The sequence below is a fragment of the Danio rerio genome, chromosome 2 (genome assembly GCF_052040795.2).
Source record: "Danio rerio strain M-AB ecotype USA chromosome 2, GRCz13ab, whole genome shotgun sequence".
Lineage (NCBI taxonomy): Eukaryota > Metazoa > Chordata > Actinopteri > Cypriniformes > Danionidae > Danio > Danio rerio.
The window spans coordinates 34,808,787-34,826,243 of NC_141022.1; the positions used below are offsets into that span (position 1 = coordinate 34,808,787).

The window sequence follows — 17,457 nt, forward strand, 5'->3', positions numbered from 1 at the left end:
AAATGCGCCATGGCGTGACGCAACTGACTCTTAAAGGCAATGGGAGATGAGACTCTGATTGGTTTAATGCATGTTATGCTTAAAACACACCCATAAGTCATTAAGAGAATAAGCTCAACCCTGTTAGACCATGTGCCAGGGCGCAAAGCATATTTTTCCATCCTTAAAATGGCAAAAGTGGATTCAGACACAACCTTAATGTTTTGCACCATGCGCTTTAGACTTTTCGCCTAGATTGGTAAAATAGAGCCCAATGTCTACAGTAGTTTTTTTTTTTTTACTTGTTTTGTGCTAATACTTTACATGTTTTTGAAGTAGGGACTTTTTCCTCTCATAACTCCATAAAAAGAAAATTGTGACTTCTTCATTACTGTGGCAATAAAAGAGCACCAGTGAGAATGCAGTGTAAGCAGAGCCGGTGTTCAGAGTCCAGAGTGCTCAGTTATTCAGTTTTCTTGGGAGATGCATTGGATGAATTCAGGGAATTTTCACTAGTAGGAGGATTTACTGAAGATTCACACTGTCAAGATGCTTTCTGGGAAGACTGTCAAACTCATTGTATTTGAGCTTTTGCAGTTCGCATGTCTCTGTATTCCTGTGTTTGTAGTTATGGAGCGATTTGCTTCTGTCATTCGGTTTGTGAAGTCTAGTGATACTGCCTATTGGCTGGTGGTGGCGGCGTCTGTGGCCTATGCGGCATCTGTAACTCTGTTTGTGTGGGTTCCATTGAAGTACTTCATGTTAAAAACTCAACGCTTCTCTGAAGTGACCAACTGGTGAGTACAACTAACCACTGCTCCTTTAATTTCCACACTGATAATGTTGTAATATTTGTAGATGATCCGAGTAGTTTTAGTTTTTAGCTTTTTGCATGTGTTGGTTTATTGTAAATGGCTTTGCAACTTAATTTAAATTATATCTGTGTAAAATGGGTTGGGAAGTACTAAAATAGTTTTAATTATAGCATAAAATGTCCATGTCAACAGCTACCAGTCAAAAGTTTGGGATCTGTAAGATTTGTTTTCCTCAAAAGATTTTTAAGAAGTCTCTCCTGCTCACCACAGCCGTTTAGTTAGTCAAAGAGCACAAAATGAAAAAAATTTGAAATAATATCTTTCATAGCATTGTCTTTACTGTAACGTTTGATCTTTTAAAAAAGTTACTTCTTTTTATGATGCTTTCAAATGAATATATATCACTGTTTTAACAAAAATAAAGCTGATTTCAATATTTGTTATAAACAAAACAGAATAGAATTATATATTTTTTGTAGGATCATGAACACTGAAATAATTATGTTCAAATTCAGCTTTGAATCTGTAATTAATACTGTTAATATAGATTCATTTAAAAAAAATAAAGAATATATTTCACAGTATTAACGTTTTAACTGTATTTTTAAACAAATAAATGCAGTAAGTGAGCAGTGGTTATCAAAAACTTGTTAAAAAGTCTGATCCCAAACTTTTCACCTGTACTGGGAAAACAAAGTTACATCATAAGCAGGGCACGCCATTATATTTTATCTGAATTTTAAATGCACGTGTTAAACTCTTTGTTGATATTCCAGAATGAAAATACTCTTATGTTTTGTGTAGGAGACCTGTTACACTGGCATATGTGATTCTCAGCACTTTACCGTGCTTCGCTATCATCATAGCCAGCTCAAAGGTAATGCATTATTTAGTCTCATTAGAAGACTATCATATGAATGTGCACTTGTTGACCACTAAAAGCCATTTCATCAGTTTGCGTAAGCTTCTTCAGTGGATCTTTAAAGCAATAGAGAGTGATTTGAAACTAATTTGGAAAAGGTTTTTAATGACATCAAACTGTAAATCTTTTAAATTTTGTCTGTTTTTTTGTAATGTGTGCATTTGAAGTGATACAAAAACAAATGACAGCTACTGCAATCTGTAAAGTAACTGCTTTCTTAAAGCAAAGAGAAGCCAATAAGTTTCATTATATGACAGTTTTGGTCCACAATAAAACCGTAGGGCTCATCAACAGTTTTCATAAACAGATCCACTCCAAGGTATTCAGTAACTTACTCGCAGACCAGCAGATTTACTATTAACCCAAAGATGGGGTATTATAGACTGGAATGTGAGTGGAGTATTACAGCCAATGTTAGTCTCTGGTTAGAATCACGAGGCCTGTATATGCTTCATCAACTGTCTGTCATCAACAAGTTTGTAAAAGCTTTCTCAAGTTTTTTTTTATTAGTGATATGATATTTGGAAAAAAAAAACCTGGGTCTCAATACTATGGATGAACACTATCAATGCAGCTCTTTTTAGTGTGAGTTGGTTGAATTAAATGGGAACTCTGTGGTTTAATGTTTGAAACCAAATTAAAAAACAACCATGTAAATCGGTTTAGGTATTTTACTCTGTTTATCTGAAGTTTATATTTTAATATAAATAATTAAAATATAAAAATATAAAATATAATAATATTCTAGAAATTGAAATGGTCATACTTTAGTTCAATAGTTTTGTAGTGACATTTCTTTAAATTGTTTCATTTATGTAGTTTTCATAAATTAAAATTTGGTAAAATAATAGATAGATACGTGTGTGTGTGTGTGTGTGTGTGTGTGTGTTTGTGTGTTTGTGTGTGTGTGTGTGTGTGTGTGTGTGTGTGTGTGTGTGTGTGTGTGTGTGTGTGTGTGTGTGTGTGTGTGTGTGTGTGTGTGTGTGTGTGTGTGTGTGTGTGTGTGTGTGTGTGTGTGTGTGTGTGTGTGTGTGTGTGTGTGTGTGTGTGTGTGTGTGTGTGTGTGTGTGTGTGTGTGTGTGTGTGTGTGTGTGTGTGTGTGTGTGTGTGTGTGTGTGTGTGTGTGTGTGTGTGTGTGTGTGTGTGTGTGTGTGTGTGTGTGTGTGTGTGTGTGTGTGTGTGTGTGTGTGTGTGTGTGTGTGTGTGTGTGTGTGTGTGTGTGTGTGTGTGTGTGTGTGTGTGTGTGTGTGTGTGTGTGTGTGTGTGTGTGTGTGTGTGTGTGTGTGTGTGTGTGTGTGTGTGTGTGTGTGTGTGTGTGTGTGTGTGTGTGTGTGTGTGTGTGTGTGTGTGTGTGTGTGTGTGTGTGTGTGTGTGTGTGTGTGTGTGTGTGTGTGTGTGTGTGTGTGTGTGTGTGTGTGTGTGTGTGTGTGTGTGTGTGTGTGTGTGTGTGTGTGTGTGTGTGTGTGTGTGTGTGTGTGTGTGTGTGTGTGTGTGTGTGTGTGTGTGTGTGTGTGTGTGTGTGTGTGTGTGTGTGTGTGTGTGTGTGTGTGTGTGTGTGTGTGTGTGTGTGTGTGTGTGTGTGTGTGTGTGTGTGTGTGTGTGTGTGTGTGTGTGTGTGTGTGTGTGTGTGTGTGTGTGTGTGTGTGTGTGTGTGTGTGTGTGTGTGTGTGTGTGTGTGTGTGTGTGTGTGTGTGTGTGTGTGTGTGTGTGTGTGTGTGTGTGTGTGTGTGTGTGTGTGTGTGTGTGTGTGTGTGTGTGTGTGTGTGTGTGTGTGTGTGTGTGTGTGTGTGTGTGTGTGTGTGTGTGTGTGTGTGTGTGTGTGTGTGTGTGTGTGTGTGTGTGTGTGTGTGTGTGTGTGTGTGTGTGTGTGTGTGTGTGTGTGTGTGTGTGTGTGTGTGTGTGTGTGTGTGTGTGTGTGTGTGTGTGTGTGTGTGTGTGTGTGTGTGTGTGTGTGTGTGTGTGTGTGTGTGTGTGTGTGTGTGTGTGTGTGTGTGTGTGTGTGTGTGTGTGTGTGTGTGTGTGTGTGTGTGTGTGTGTGTGTGTGTGTGTGTGTGTGTGTGTGTGTGTGTGTGTGTGTGTGTGTGTGTGTGTGTGTGTGTGTGTGTGTGTGTGTGTGTGTGTGTGTGTGTGTGTGTGTGTGTTATTTAAATAATGCGCATACAGTACCAGGGCCAAAATAAAATAATTAAGGCTGGTCATTTTTTATTTATTTTTTTGTCACTGGCCAATGGCAAGCAATGATAATAGTGTTTGGCAAAATCTAGGTTATACAAACACAAATTAGTCTGGACAATTATTAATGAATGAGACCGTTTGTTTTTTCTCATTCTTCCACATCTGTTTGCTCATGAGACTCCGTTTAGGCCTCTGTATTTACTATATTTACGGTTCTGCAGGTCCAGGCTGATGCTGCTATTCGGTTTGACCGCTTAACAGAGCTCCCTGTCTCACTGGTCCTGTTCTCCCTCATCTGTGTGGACATAGTGGAGAGAATTCGCCCTCTCCGCTTAACAGGAAAAGGTATGAGATAAGAGATCATTGACTTTTCCCAATTGAATGACCTCAGTCTTAAGTTGTGCTCTATTTTTATCCTCCTTCTCAAAAAGCGAGTGGATTAGATTTGGATTTGGAGATGCCAGGTCCAGTTCTGACTCATTTGGAGCAGGTCACATCAATTTCTGGACATCTGCAGGCAAACGGACAAGACGGTGATGCATCCTTCAGATCGCCGGTCTCAAACGGGTCACTGTCGGGCCGCTGGGAAGATGCAAGAACATATGGGCTGCCCCGCACCAGCAGCTCGGCATACCTCTACTCTCATTCTCACTCAGGCCCCTTTAGCTTTCTCTGGAAACGAGACCCTCGGCATGACCTCTTTGTCTCCAGCTTCATGTTCTGGTTGGACACTGTGGAAATGGTGAGGGTGGCTGGCACCAATTCGGTGTTTTACTCAGGATGGGTGTTTCCAATATACATACTGGCTTATTTGTCCCTTTTGCGTGTTGTAATAACTCCAGACAGTCCATTGCTGGCTTTATCAAGCATCCTTTCTCAAGATTTGCCCTTCCTGGTGGTGCGCATATGCCTGCTGGCGGTTTTTGGATACGTTACTCCAGTGCTGTACATACTAAAGAACATTCTTGCCAGCATATCTTTTGTGTACTTTGTCTTTATGACTAAACTGAAGCTGCTGAACAGAGGAAGCATGTTTTGAGGGATTGGGGGAAAATAGCACATTTGCAGATTCACATTTTTATTTGTAAATGTAAATAGGTTTTAAATGAAGGTGTATATTTCAAGATTTTATTTTTAAAAATGACCTGCTACACTACACCCCTGACAAAAGTCTTGTCGCCTTTCCAAGTTTTAGGAACAACAAATAATAACTTGACTTCTAGTTGTTCATTTGGTATCAGAACTGGCTTGAGGCAAAGACCTCAAGATTATGCTGTGATTTTGTCAAGTAACAGAAATAATGTACAGTATAGAATATAAAGTCATGGTGCAGTGGAAACAGAATTAATATTGTGTATGATTCCCATGAGCTTGGAGGACTGCATCCATACATCTTTGCAATGATTTAAATAACTTAATCAAGTCATCTGGAATGACTCCCAGAGTTCATCAAGATTCTTTGTGTTCATCTGCAAAGCCTCCTCCTTCATCTTACACCAGACATGCTCAATAATTTTTATGTCTAGTGACTGGGCTGGCCAATTCTACAGCATCTTGACCTTCTTTGCTTTCAGGAACTTTGATGTGGAGGCTGACGTATGAAAAGGAGTGCTATCCTGCTGAAGAATTTGCCCTTTCCTGTGGTTTGTAATGTAATGGGCAGCACAAATGTCTTGATACCTCAGGCTGTTAATGTTGCCATCCACTGCAGATCTCACGCACACCCTCATACCGAATGTACTGAACACCAAACCATTTTCCCTGCCAAACTTGATTAATTTCTGTGAGAATCTTGGGTCCTTGTGGGTTCCAATGGGTCTTCTGCAGTATTTGTGATGATTGGGATGCAGTTCAACAGATTATTCATCAGAAAATCCTTCTGCCACTTTTCCAAATAATCAACTTGAATTCAAGTTATTATTTGTTGCTCTTACAACTGGAATCAACGACAAGACTTTTGTCAGGTAGTGTACACTGATGTATGAATTTATTATGTTCTGTTAATATTTATTGAACAATATGGTAACACTAAATGATGCATTATAAAGGTATTATTGTTATGTTGTATGCATACATAATTCTTTATAAACAACCTTGTAATATGTTGTATCATGTAATAAATAATCATGAAAATGGTTAAACAATTATTGTAATGCATTATAATGCACACGTAATGCATTAATGCATGCATAAATGGTTGTCTTTTGAATGTTAAGACAATATATTTAGCAGGATAAAAACAAAAGTAAGCAATAGGTTACAGATAAAACTAAAAATAACAATTAAAAGCACAAACTATTTATAAAACTTTAAAATACAATTTAAGTGTTTATTAAAATGATATATACATTTTGATTTATAGTTGCTTTTTGTTTCTAAATAAATGTTTTACCCTTAAAATCTGTTTTTTTACCTATATGGGTAGTAAATTTGGTAAAACTTTGTAAGTTGACATGTTATTACTTTTAATACACTTAAAGCAGTCAAATTATGAATATCATTTTTAATACTTCTGTCTCTGTAAACTCAGTACTACTTATTCATAGTTATGTACTGTAGTTATTGTAGAAGAGTTTACCGCAATGTTTGCAGAATATAGACATGCAGAATAAGGCTTTAAAAAGTACTAATAAACACATCATAAAGATTTATTTGTTTAAAAGACAACTCTGCTTTTACGCTATGTTAATTAAGTTATGATAATGTTCAAGAAAAACAGTGTCAAAACCAGATCATAAGAAAGTAGTATATTTAGCAAATGTGGGTAAAGTATGTTCAGAATGTTGCTACAATTCTTCATACGATGATACAACACACTGTAGCGTTGCTTATAAGGCATTATGCGTGCATTAAAATTAACCACAACTGATACTGCATTATAAATGCAGGCTTCATAAGGTAAATATAGTGTTAAATATTGTCTATGTTCATTTTTGAGTATATGTTTTAAGGATTTCTGTTTTTTATTAAAGTTTTAATCCATGCCAAATGTCAAATTTTCAAACAGAGCATGTTATTAAGCACATGTCATATACTGTACACATTTATCATGGGATTTGTTTTCAGCATGTGAGGGCTGCTGTGGCTGATATTGACTTACTACAAGGTAATGTGGATTCATTTTATGCCAGGACATGTTCTGATTAGTAAAAACTGATTGCTTTTCATGAAAAGCCATGCCAGTAATGCTTTCATTCTACTATGATGCATATCGTAAGACGCAGAGAAGCTTTTGAATGTTCAGAAATCCCCTTGCATCTCATAAATGAAACCTTACATTGCTGCATGCTATAATTCCATCTATCTTTTTATTGCATGATGCATAGCTTTCTAATAGATTACTGTTTTATTGTTGTCAGACGCCATGTGATGCATTTGCCACCTTGAAAGCAGCGTGACAGAATGAGGTGTAACTGAGCTCTTACCAGAAGCATTGTCTGATAGGTCAGTACATTTTTTACTATTTCTCTTGCGTTTTTAATATACTGTATGTTTATGTCACTATGTTTAATTAATTTGAACAACACATTCTTACTATATGGTCTTTTTTTTTTTTTGACCATTTTAATAAAAACTGTTTTGTTAATGTTTTATTATTAATAATTTACTGTAAGATACATGATATGTTCAAATGACCACATTCTAATATATATTATTCTGTTCTTATAATTATATGATTATTATTTTAAAACTATTTTAATTATGAAATAAGTGTTATATATTTTACCGGGCAGTGAACCCATAGTATTCCATAAACATTCACAAAATATTGAATGATAAGTTGCAATTTGTTTTTCCAAAGGTATATGATTTGTCTGTAATACAATTTACAGAATGTTATATGGCAATTATATTTAATAAATTATTTATAATAAAACAATAACACTTTCTATTATCACATCAAGCACTTTTATCACTTATTTTTGTATCAAATGATCACTTTGTTGATTCCTTAAAGAAATTCCAAGAAAGAAGTATTCAAGATGATGTTTCCAAATCCTCAGAATCTGTTTTTGGCACAGAACAATCAATCTTACAAATAGTCCAACCATAACTCCCAGCTGCGTTGTGTGATTTGTAAAAAAATATATATATTTCAGCCCTAAATAAGGTTTTATTATTAATTTCCTTCTTGTGGAGTTAACATGGAATTAAATAAACTCTGTCTACCCAAGTCCCTATTTTTATTGATTAAAATATAACATTAAAAATTTTTGTATTTTTGTATTATTTTAATTAACTTTAATTATGAGTGAACATAAGGTTTTTTAATTGATGTTTTACTATACATACAGTCTTTGTAGACTTTTACACAAAATTATATGGTAAATACTTTAACTTCCAAAATAATCATGTAGTTTCACAGACAGTGATAATATATTTAATACCTTTTTTACTTTCAAACACAAAGTTTTTACAGCAGTTTGCAGTAAAATTGTTTGAATTGTCCCCTTAAAGGTACTCCATTCTAGTATTTGACCAGGATATGTAATCTAAGCAATTCCATGCAAATATCATGGAAAAATTCAAATAGTTTTCACCAAAATTGCTAAACTCTTTCTGGGTTGATTGAATCACTGACTCTTGTTTTACAGTATTGTAAAAATACCCAAAGATGTCTCTATGACCATTTTCAAACTATATTATTTGAGTTACCAAAGCTTCACAAGTGCCAATTTCGCATCAGGTACAGCTATAACAAAGCTTTTTCCTCACAAAATCAAAAATATTAAATAAAACAAATCATATTGATCTATTCTGTAGATAGACACGTTTTATTATTTATATCAGCATTCTTTCTTTTGGGTTGTGCAGTTTAATTCACAGAACTTCTACAAAGTATTCTGTATACTGTACACTTTTTTGGTCGGATCACCTTTTTGTGCATGTTTATTTTCCTTGATTGAAATATGAAACACGTTTACAGATTGAAATTTTTCTGATCTCTTAACTCTGGTTAATTGTTTTTGGAAAATATTATCAGACGTTTCAATATACTGTTAACATCTTGAAGTTTTCACTGCAAATGTCACATCCGTAACTCTGGAATTGCTCACATCTCATTTTCTTCCTGAATCTATTCCAGTCAGCATAAGTATTCAAGAAGAAACATCAGAATATGAATTATCTTTCCATGTCCAACTCCTATTTCAAGCTTATGTTCTCAGCTCTGTGTTATCCTCCATATTAACCAATGGAGTGTAATTGATTCTCTGGACAGGAGATGTTTAAAAGCCATTTCTGAGTGCGACTGAACCATGTGCCTCCCACAGATTTCTGAACAGAGCTTATTTTTAATTTATCCCGTTTAAACTTGACAGTCAGCGTGTGAACAGATGCTGCAAAAGAAACTGCATGAGCTCCTCGGCAGGGGACAACAGAGGGGAGAGGAGACAGCAAGGACAGACACTCAGATGCAGCGTACAGATAAAGACGAGGAGCGGACTGACTGATAAAGCCCATGATACAGAAAATTAATTCAGCCTACGCTTCTCCTGCGTGTAGTGCTGTGCTGCAACAGGGAGTGAGACGAAACGGCAAAGCACAGCCACAGAAAGGACACACGAGGGTAACACAGGAGCGTCCCTGACAACACACAGGGCAGGGATGGGAAAGAGACGGAAAGAGCCTGAATCCACAGGGAAGGGAGGCAGGGAGGAGTCGTGAAGGTGGAGAAGCAGCAGAAAGCAAAGAGGAGAGAAGGCAGACGGTGGACTTCAGCCTCCTCTGCCTGTGCGGACTGGAGACAAGGCAACCCAGACGCAGCTCGCTTCTCGTTTCTGATTGGCCAGAGGAGGCGGAGACAAGCTGACGCAGAGAAAGTCAGGCAGCAAAATGACATTTACACCGTGTATCAATTTTAAACTCTAAGCCTGTGTCTGTGTTCGAAAGAAAGAAAAAAAAAAAAGGGGTGCGGTGGGAGGGGTGGGGGGTTGTCGGGGGAGGGTGTAAATAAATAAGGCGAGGAACTCAACCAGGGGGAAGAGCGGAACAAACAAATTACACACACACACCTGAAACCAGCCGACTGCGAGCCTGTTGGTCTTGCGATTAAGGAGGATGTGAATCACTCACTTTGACGGACTGCACTGCACTGATCAGCAATCGTGGAGGAATGTTGGCTTTTCATAATAAACCTATGGGCTAGACCAGAGGCTGGGAGGAAAGAAGACGGTTACCTGCTGCTGCTGTGTCTCTCATCAGACTGATGTGATGGCTCTCCCATACGGAGCGGGACCCAGAGGCTCGGAAAGAGTGATTTAGACTCTCTTCTTGGCTGCAGCATCTTCACGACACCCCTGGATGTTCTCTTGATGTTTTGCTGTGGTCTGGGACACTGGCGGAGAGAACAGTCCACCTATGTAAGTAACTGCAGCATGCTCAGCATGATCTGCCACTGTCAGGACGTGCTCTTGGTAGAAAAACCAGAGATGTAGATGAACATATGACCTGTAATAAACACAATTTTCAGGTAGTACGGCAAAAATGTGCTGGGAAGTGTAAAATGCTGAAATGTACTGTTAGTCTAAGCCTCCTTAAAGTTTTCATCGAGTGTTTGTGTGTGTGTTTCTTATCATAACGCTAAAACAAGAGTCAAATTCATAATGTCCGGAGTGCTTTTTTGCATTCTGGACTTTCAAAATGGCAACCTGTTCCCATTAAAGGGGTAGTACACACAAAAATTACAGTTTTGTCAGCACTTGACTTGTTATAAACCAGTTTGAGTTTTTTTCCCTGTCCTGAACACAAAAGAAGATATATTAGAGAATGTTGGAAACCTGTAACTATTGACCTCCATACAAAAACAAATATGAAAGTGAGTGGTTACAGGTTTGCCAAATTCCTTAAAATATCTCTTTTTGCATTTAACAGAACATAAAACTCAACCTGGTTTGGGACGAGTCAAGGGTGAGTATCCTTATCCTTTTAAAAGAAGAGGTCAGAAGAATGGCAGAGAAACATTCTTAACCAGGGGTCCCCAAACTTTTTCTTATCAAGAGCCAAAAACCAAACGTGGGTGGTGGACCGAAGCTAAATATGCCAAAATATACCGAACTGTTAATATACCATTCCATTATAAATTTTCACTCAAAATTTACACAAAAAAATTCACTTAAAAGTGGAATATAAGTCCCAAAACTTTTTTTAATGAAGTTGCCCTGCACTCTCATGGTTTAAAAAAAAATTGGTGCGTCAATCTTGAAGAAATGTAAAATAAAAACTATATAAAGCAATTATTTAATGAGTGCGAATCATGACCTTCTAAAAGTGTTTTTAACAATGTGCCACACATATCTGTCTACATCTAAAGAATTTTTTTTAGGGTTTAAACCCTATAAAATATCTGATTAATTCACATTTAATTCAAACATTTAATTTTAGGATTTTGTAGCTTAAACAAACAAAAATTTATGTAAAATTAGAAATTATGATCTCTGTTTAAGATGATCCCTGATTGTTTGGTGGGCCATGTCAAAGGTTACCATGGGCCAGCTTTGGCCTGAGGGTCCTAGATTGGGCATCTTTGTTCTTAACAGTAAAGCTATATTTTAGCTTTACTATAGGGTATTATAATTGATTGTTATCAATTATGGCATTGTTCTGACAAACACAACAGACATTTTTAAAACTGAATATCTGACCTCAGAACTGTTTTTTAGGTAAACATTTCTTCATCTGCAAACATTTTACGGTTTTGGCTTTGAAGAGTCAAAAACTTACATAACGTTACTTTAATTGTGGGAGTGCATTATCCACCACCTCAGTATTTGTCCGGTTTCATCATCATCATTTTAGGAACAAACGTGTATTTTCAGCAGCAATTCGCCTTAAAACGTAGGTCTAAAAATAAGCTCGCTGCTATAAAAAGCCACGTTTTACTGCCACCTGGGCTGCTGCCGCATGGAGAGAAAGTGAATGAGAGAGTGTGTAAAGAGCAGAACGAGAGACGCGTGAGTCACTGAGTGTGTGTGTCATGATGAATGCCTTACCTAAATCCCACCAGAGCAGCCGATCACAGTCACAGAGAGCAAGGCACACTGAGCTCCAAAAGCTGTCAGAGCAAACAGGTAGTAAATAAGCTTATCGTGCCTCAGACCGTTTGCGGTGTCAGGCGTCACAACTCAAAGTGTAAAGAGAGGCATTTCAAAATGAAAGTGTCACTTACTGTAACCGCGTCAGATGTTTCCCCAAATCCGTAGAAACGCACTTGGGGGTATTTTGGGGGACGAAATGTTTTACGCTGCGAGTCGAGATATTCCAGCACTTTAGGATACCATCGCTGATTTTGGCGGCATTTTCTCAACCGTCTTTGTGGCGCCAACATTAAATTATAATATAGCATAGAAAAACTGTTCCAATTTTTTTGTAAAAATAAATTAAATAATCGTCACAAACTATATAAAGTATAAAAAAATGTTTGTCTTTATAGTTTTTAAAAGATTTTAACTTTACTTATGCTGACATAGTCTGAAGATAAAATGTTAATCACAGTCAAACTAATTCAGAATTTAATGGAGTATACAACTTGCTGCACTTTTTTTTGGACGCGCTAACAAAGTTGTAACAAAATGTCTTCCACACGAAACGAAACGAACATTAACTAGCCTATTTGCCATGTCAACAAAATATCTTTTAAAGATATTATGGAACATTTTAGCACATGTCTGGCTGACGCGTAATTGTTTAGTCTCAGTTCTTTGGTTTTATTTAAAATTATACAAATTTGTCATTTTAATCTTTTGTCTGTTATTCAGTACTTTTTTATGCTTCTCTAACTACAGTACACAACAAAAAGGCCTAAACAGTTTTAAGTTCTAATTGTGGTGGATTTTTTGTAATCATTAGTTTTAAAATTAATAAAAAAGTTAATAAAATAGTTTTTCTTTGGATAAAATTTAACATGCCATGAATTGGCACATTTTTACTGTCATTCTTCCGGGGTAAGTAAAAAAAGAATTATGTAAATATGAAATTATATATGAAGGGTTCAGATGCAAAAACCTCTAAATGCCATCTAAATCTTTCTTCTAAAATCAGCATTTTTATCAAGCTCCTGTGTGTTGGTTCAGTAATATTACTGTTATGGCAAATAATAAGACCTTTTTATGAACTTTAAAGAGAAATAACTCAACATAAACTATATATATATATATATATATATATATATATATATATATATATATATATATATATATATATATATATATATATATATATATATATATATATACATATATATATATATATATATATATATATATATATATATATATATATATATACATATATATATATATATATATATATATATATATACATATATATATATATATATATATATATATATATATATATATACATATATATATATATATATATATATATATATATATATATATATATATATATATATAGAATAGAAGAAAACAAGGTATATAGTGTGTTTTTTCTTCAGCAAACTCTAAAAGCTATTTCTGTCTTCAATAGAGTTTTTTGTGTGATGCTGTTGATGTGTTGGATGGATTGAACTTTTTTGTTAAGCCTCTGAAGTGCACTTGGGAGGTGCGGCCTATTTCAATTCCCTGCCATGTGTTTTTGCTTTCTGTTGTGTTTCTAATCCCCAAATATGGATTATACAGCAAGTATTTGTGTCTAAAAGATATCATTCAGTCTTACATGTCATCTCTTGCAGACGAATTTGCCACTTTTTTGACAAAATACTCCTATATGTATAGCCTATATGTGCGTTGTGGCACTTGCTGGTTTAAGGTCATAGCAGTCAGGAACTATTTTCTTGTGTGTATGTTTTTTTAAGATGTAGTACACATTATTTTTGGTATTTTAAGTAAGAATATGACTTATTTATTTTAATTTATTTCACTTACTCATTAAGCAGACACTTTTATTCAAAATGATTTGCATGAAGAAGTAATTAAGTGAAAATGGTATCTCTTAGCAGCTTAATCTGACAAGGTCAAGTAATGAGTCATTATTATGACCGGAAAAGTTGGAAATAGCCTAGTTTAGCTTCAACTTTAATGTTCTTCCAATACAACAGTCAACTCTTGTTTTTTTCTTGGCAGATATTGAACTTGAGTGAACTTGAATTATATTAAGTGTTTGTCTGGCTATTGGCAGGGGCTAATGGCAGATCACCCTTCTCTGTCATGATCCTGCCAGGATACTGGAGACTGCATGGCAGCAGATGAAGGACATGCCTCTGTTAATGCCAGTTTCTGGCATTCACATACACAACACATTATATAAATGAAAAGGTTGAGTAAACCCACTCTATTTCGTTTGTTAAGCCAGCTTTCCTCACTCTGACAGTTTTTTTGTTTTTTTTAATCATTTGGAAAGTTGAAGCTCAAAAACAGGATTGAATAATGTACACATGACACCTTAGCAACAGGTTTGTGTATTTTTATAACCATTTGAAACTGATCATCATATTGGTTTATATCAGAGTGATGTGTCCAAAATTTATGTATGCACCAGTCTTCCATCCTAGGAAAAGTGCAGATTTGGTTTGAACATTGGTTTTAAAAAGTGTCCCTTTTTAGCAAGATCCTGCATGCTCACTTGTGTTGTTGCTTAATGAAATGATTTACATTTTAGTACATTTAATTTATTATTAATAAATATATTATTACTAGGGAGGCACAGTGGCTCAGTGTTTAGCACTGTCACCTCACAGCAAGAAGGTCGCTGGTTCGAGTCCCGGCTGGGTCAGTTGCCTTTTCTGTGTGGAGTTTGCATGTTCTCCCCGTGTTGGGGTGGGTTTCTTCCGGGTGCTCTGGTTTCCCCCACAGTCCAAAGACATGGTACAGGTGAATTGAATAAACAAACAAACAAAACACTGCAGAACCTAAAAAAACTATCTTTTTGATTGATATTAGTAATATTTATAGTGTACATGACATGACAAGTCTTCTAAGTTATTTTCCTCAACATTTGAATTGACGCAAGATGGCACCATTATTGTTTTCTTTGAGACAAGAGAGAGTGGGTTTGTGTTGTGTGGTGTGATATGAAGTATGTGAAAGTAGTGCCAATTTCAGCTGATATCCAGGACTGGTATTCAGTTTTTCCATGGGCAATGGAGATTGGAGAACGAGTCTGTCCAAATATCTATATCTGCCAATATTAGAAGAGCCATGTTGTTTATATGCCATGATAGGGCATTAGCCTTGTCCCAAACGGCACACTTCAAGTCGGTTAAGTATATGAGACCATAAGGTGTCCTATTCATTATTTATCTTTCAGAAGTGTATTCCCTTTGTCAGCTTTGTGGATGATATATGCTCTCATGATGCACAGCATCCCAGCCTGTACTGAGACGAGATTTTACCAAATACACTCTCAGAAATGAAGGTACAACAGTACCTTTCAGTACGTATCTTTTTAAGAGTGCATGTTTGTACCTAAAGGGTCCATATTGGTGGTGTACGAATGATCTAAAAAAATTACAAAAGTTTTACACCCGAGTAACAGTTTTTGTACCTTCATTTCTGAGAATGTGAGCAAGCAGCATATTGTCATGAAAATGTGGATGACAAGGGCTATGTTTGTGTAGTACTCAAGACCTGTCTAGGTTTTAAAATCTTTTTTTTTTCTTGGTTTTGACCTTATTTGTACCCTGCCTTGTTTTGGTTTTAGACTATTCCAGAATTATTTACAGTAATATCTTGGAAACTTAGAAGAGAAACAACCACATGTGCATAACATAGAGTATTTTATCCACTCACAGATCAATGCACTTTCATCTGTGTTCATTCCAAAGCAAAACCGGCTCAACATAGTTAACAGGGACAATAATAGTGGTAGTTGAGGGTTTTGAAAAGCAAACTGTGCTCTTTTCCTTTACTCAATGCTTTGACCTTTTCCAGTGGCAGGACAGAGAGAGTGCTTGAATAGCGCTGGAGGATTATGAGGATTGCTCATCCTGTTTTAGAGGGACATACAATCTGTCTGACAACACTGGGCAGGACGTGCCCTGTGCTCCACCTTATTCTTTCTTTCATTTTAAATCTCCTCTCCCAGCTGTTGGGTGGGCTGGATTGGTCGCTCATGAGTTCCTGCCTCCAGCACTATGGGGCGGAGCATCATCCAGATGTTACATTACATATTCATGCAGTATTTTAATGCATTGCCAGTCAGAGGGGCTGAGGAAAGAGAAAATGACAGACAAGAAGATATAATATAAACATGCTTTCCGTCATGCCCTGGTCATGCCATTTGCTTTACACATCATGTAGGTGGTGGCTAAACACCGTTGTGTGTCATATCAGAGCCTAACTTCAGTGGGAGCAGACGTCAGCGCTAATGGGCCACAAATCTCAGAGGTGAACTCGGAACTTGAGGGCATCAGTCGCCGCTTCTCCTTCTCCTCTTTGCAGAAATGCCCAGAACTCTTAAGAATAAAAACGTCTCTTGGGTGAGTACTGCCTGAAACTAACAGAGTAAACCCGGAGGTACATTGTTTATACGTATCGTGCTAAAATGTGGAATTCATTAGGACGTTTGGCTTTGATGAACTTCAGTTTATGCAAAACTTTGTATTGACAGCTGCAGTGTGAGGGCCGGTTAGTGGTGAGACATTTGTTTTCACAAGTGTCCTTATTAGTATATAAATATGGCAGTCCAATGTATACTACAACAATAGCCGTTATGCATTATATAATTTAGCCTGACATTATTAGCACAGTGATTCGACGGAAGTGGTTTGAGGTTTGAAAAGGCTCAAAACGCAGCTCATCAAGACTAAAAATTGCTGCATAGTCCCTGAAGACCACCCAAGTTTGATTTATAATGCCATACTCAAGCAGATGTGCAGGGAAAGATGCTTTCATGCCAGGACGCATTTCAAACAGGCATAATGAGTGACCTGAATGCTGTTAAGAACAAGGATTACTGAGAAAAAAAAACCTCGTAGAAACAAATGAAGCTCTTCTGGAGTATTGTAAACAGACAATCAGATATCCAACATTTTAGATACACAAGGCACATGCTCAGGGCGATGCTGGACTATATTCATTTGAACAACTGAGAAAGTTCATGTCAACTTACAGTATACGCTATGCATTTATTTAGCCCTTTATGACTTGGAACTGCTATTTTGGATAAAAACTGTTCTTCAAGATGACTTATTTTTGATATTTTTATTATTGGATGATTTGATTAGGAGCTAAGGGGCAGTGGAGTCGAAGTTCACAGTATCCCGCAGAAAAGCTGATCATTTCTGGTGTGACTGTAAGGTCAGACAGATGTTTGTCTTCCAGCTGATCTGAATGTGTGTGTGTGGAGAGATGTGCTGATGCTGGGGTTCCAGTAGTGCGTGTCTGCCTGGTTGTGCCTTTCTGAGCAGTGTATTACTGAGTGTGGCTTTACACTGCACACACCCCTCTGTAAGAGGCTTATAGATTCACTCTGCATGTGTGTGTGTGTGAGTGAGATATGTATGAAAACGTAATCCAACTGCATGTGCTTTCACATTTATATCAATCCATGTTCCATCTCATGAGTATAAATATATTATATTTTGGGGTAATATTTATGTTTAGG

General features: G+C 36.7%; 2 protein-coding genes and 1 long non-coding RNA gene across 8 annotated transcripts in view; 2 read left to right on the forward strand and 1 right to left on the reverse strand.

The window, feature by feature from the left end:
• The window catches only part of LOC141378367 (uncharacterized), a 48,569-nt gene extending 36,371 nt beyond the window's left edge, over positions 1-12,198 (reverse strand). The window contains exons 1-3 of the long non-coding RNA XR_015478651.1: positions 12,059-12,198; positions 11,883-11,944; positions 10,071-10,341 (exon numbers count right to left, since the gene is read on the reverse strand). This is a non-coding gene — a long non-coding RNA (uncharacterized LOC141378367). The remainder of the gene's footprint in view (positions 1-10,070; positions 10,342-11,882; positions 11,945-12,058) is intronic.
• On the forward strand, positions 491-6,884 carry tmem236 (transmembrane protein 236). Its single transcript, NM_001100079.2, has 4 exons — positions 491-776; positions 1,599-1,671; positions 4,113-4,236; positions 4,323-6,884. Exons 1-4 carry the CDS (start codon positions 529-531, stop codon positions 4,928-4,930), a joined length of 1,053 nt encoding a protein of 350 aa, NP_001093549.1. The 5' UTR covers positions 491-528; the 3' UTR covers positions 4,931-6,884.
• cacnb2b (calcium voltage-gated channel auxiliary subunit beta 2b) overlaps positions 9,832-17,457 on the forward strand; it is a 50,803-nt gene continuing 43,177 nt past the window's right edge. For 2 of the 6 annotated variants that reach the window (XM_087239596.1, XM_087239597.1), the window contains exon 1: positions 9,867-10,253. In XM_087239596.1, coding sequence (XP_087095722.1) covers positions 10,206-10,253 — 48 coding nt within the window. In that variant the 5' untranslated portion in view covers positions 9,867-10,205. Of the gene's footprint in view, positions 10,254-15,848; positions 16,331-17,457 lie in introns of those variants that run through there. The other 4 variants (NM_001423728.1, XM_087239598.1, XM_087239599.1 and 1 more) reach the window with 4 other exon arrangements.

Excerpts from the sequence above, each read along its gene's own strand:
- tmem236 (NM_001100079.2), top strand. The coding sequence starts at position 529 with ATGCTTTCTGGGAAGACTGTCAAACTCATTGTATTTGAGCTTTTGCAG. Across the intron at positions 777-1,598 it reads TTCTCTGAAGTGACCAACTG|GAGACCTGTTACACTGGCAT; the intron begins GTGAGTACAACT and ends TGTTTTGTGTAG. Across the intron at positions 4,237-4,322 it reads TCTCCGCTTAACAGGAAAAG|CGAGTGGATTAGATTTGGAT; the intron begins GTATGAGATAAG and ends CTTCTCAAAAAG.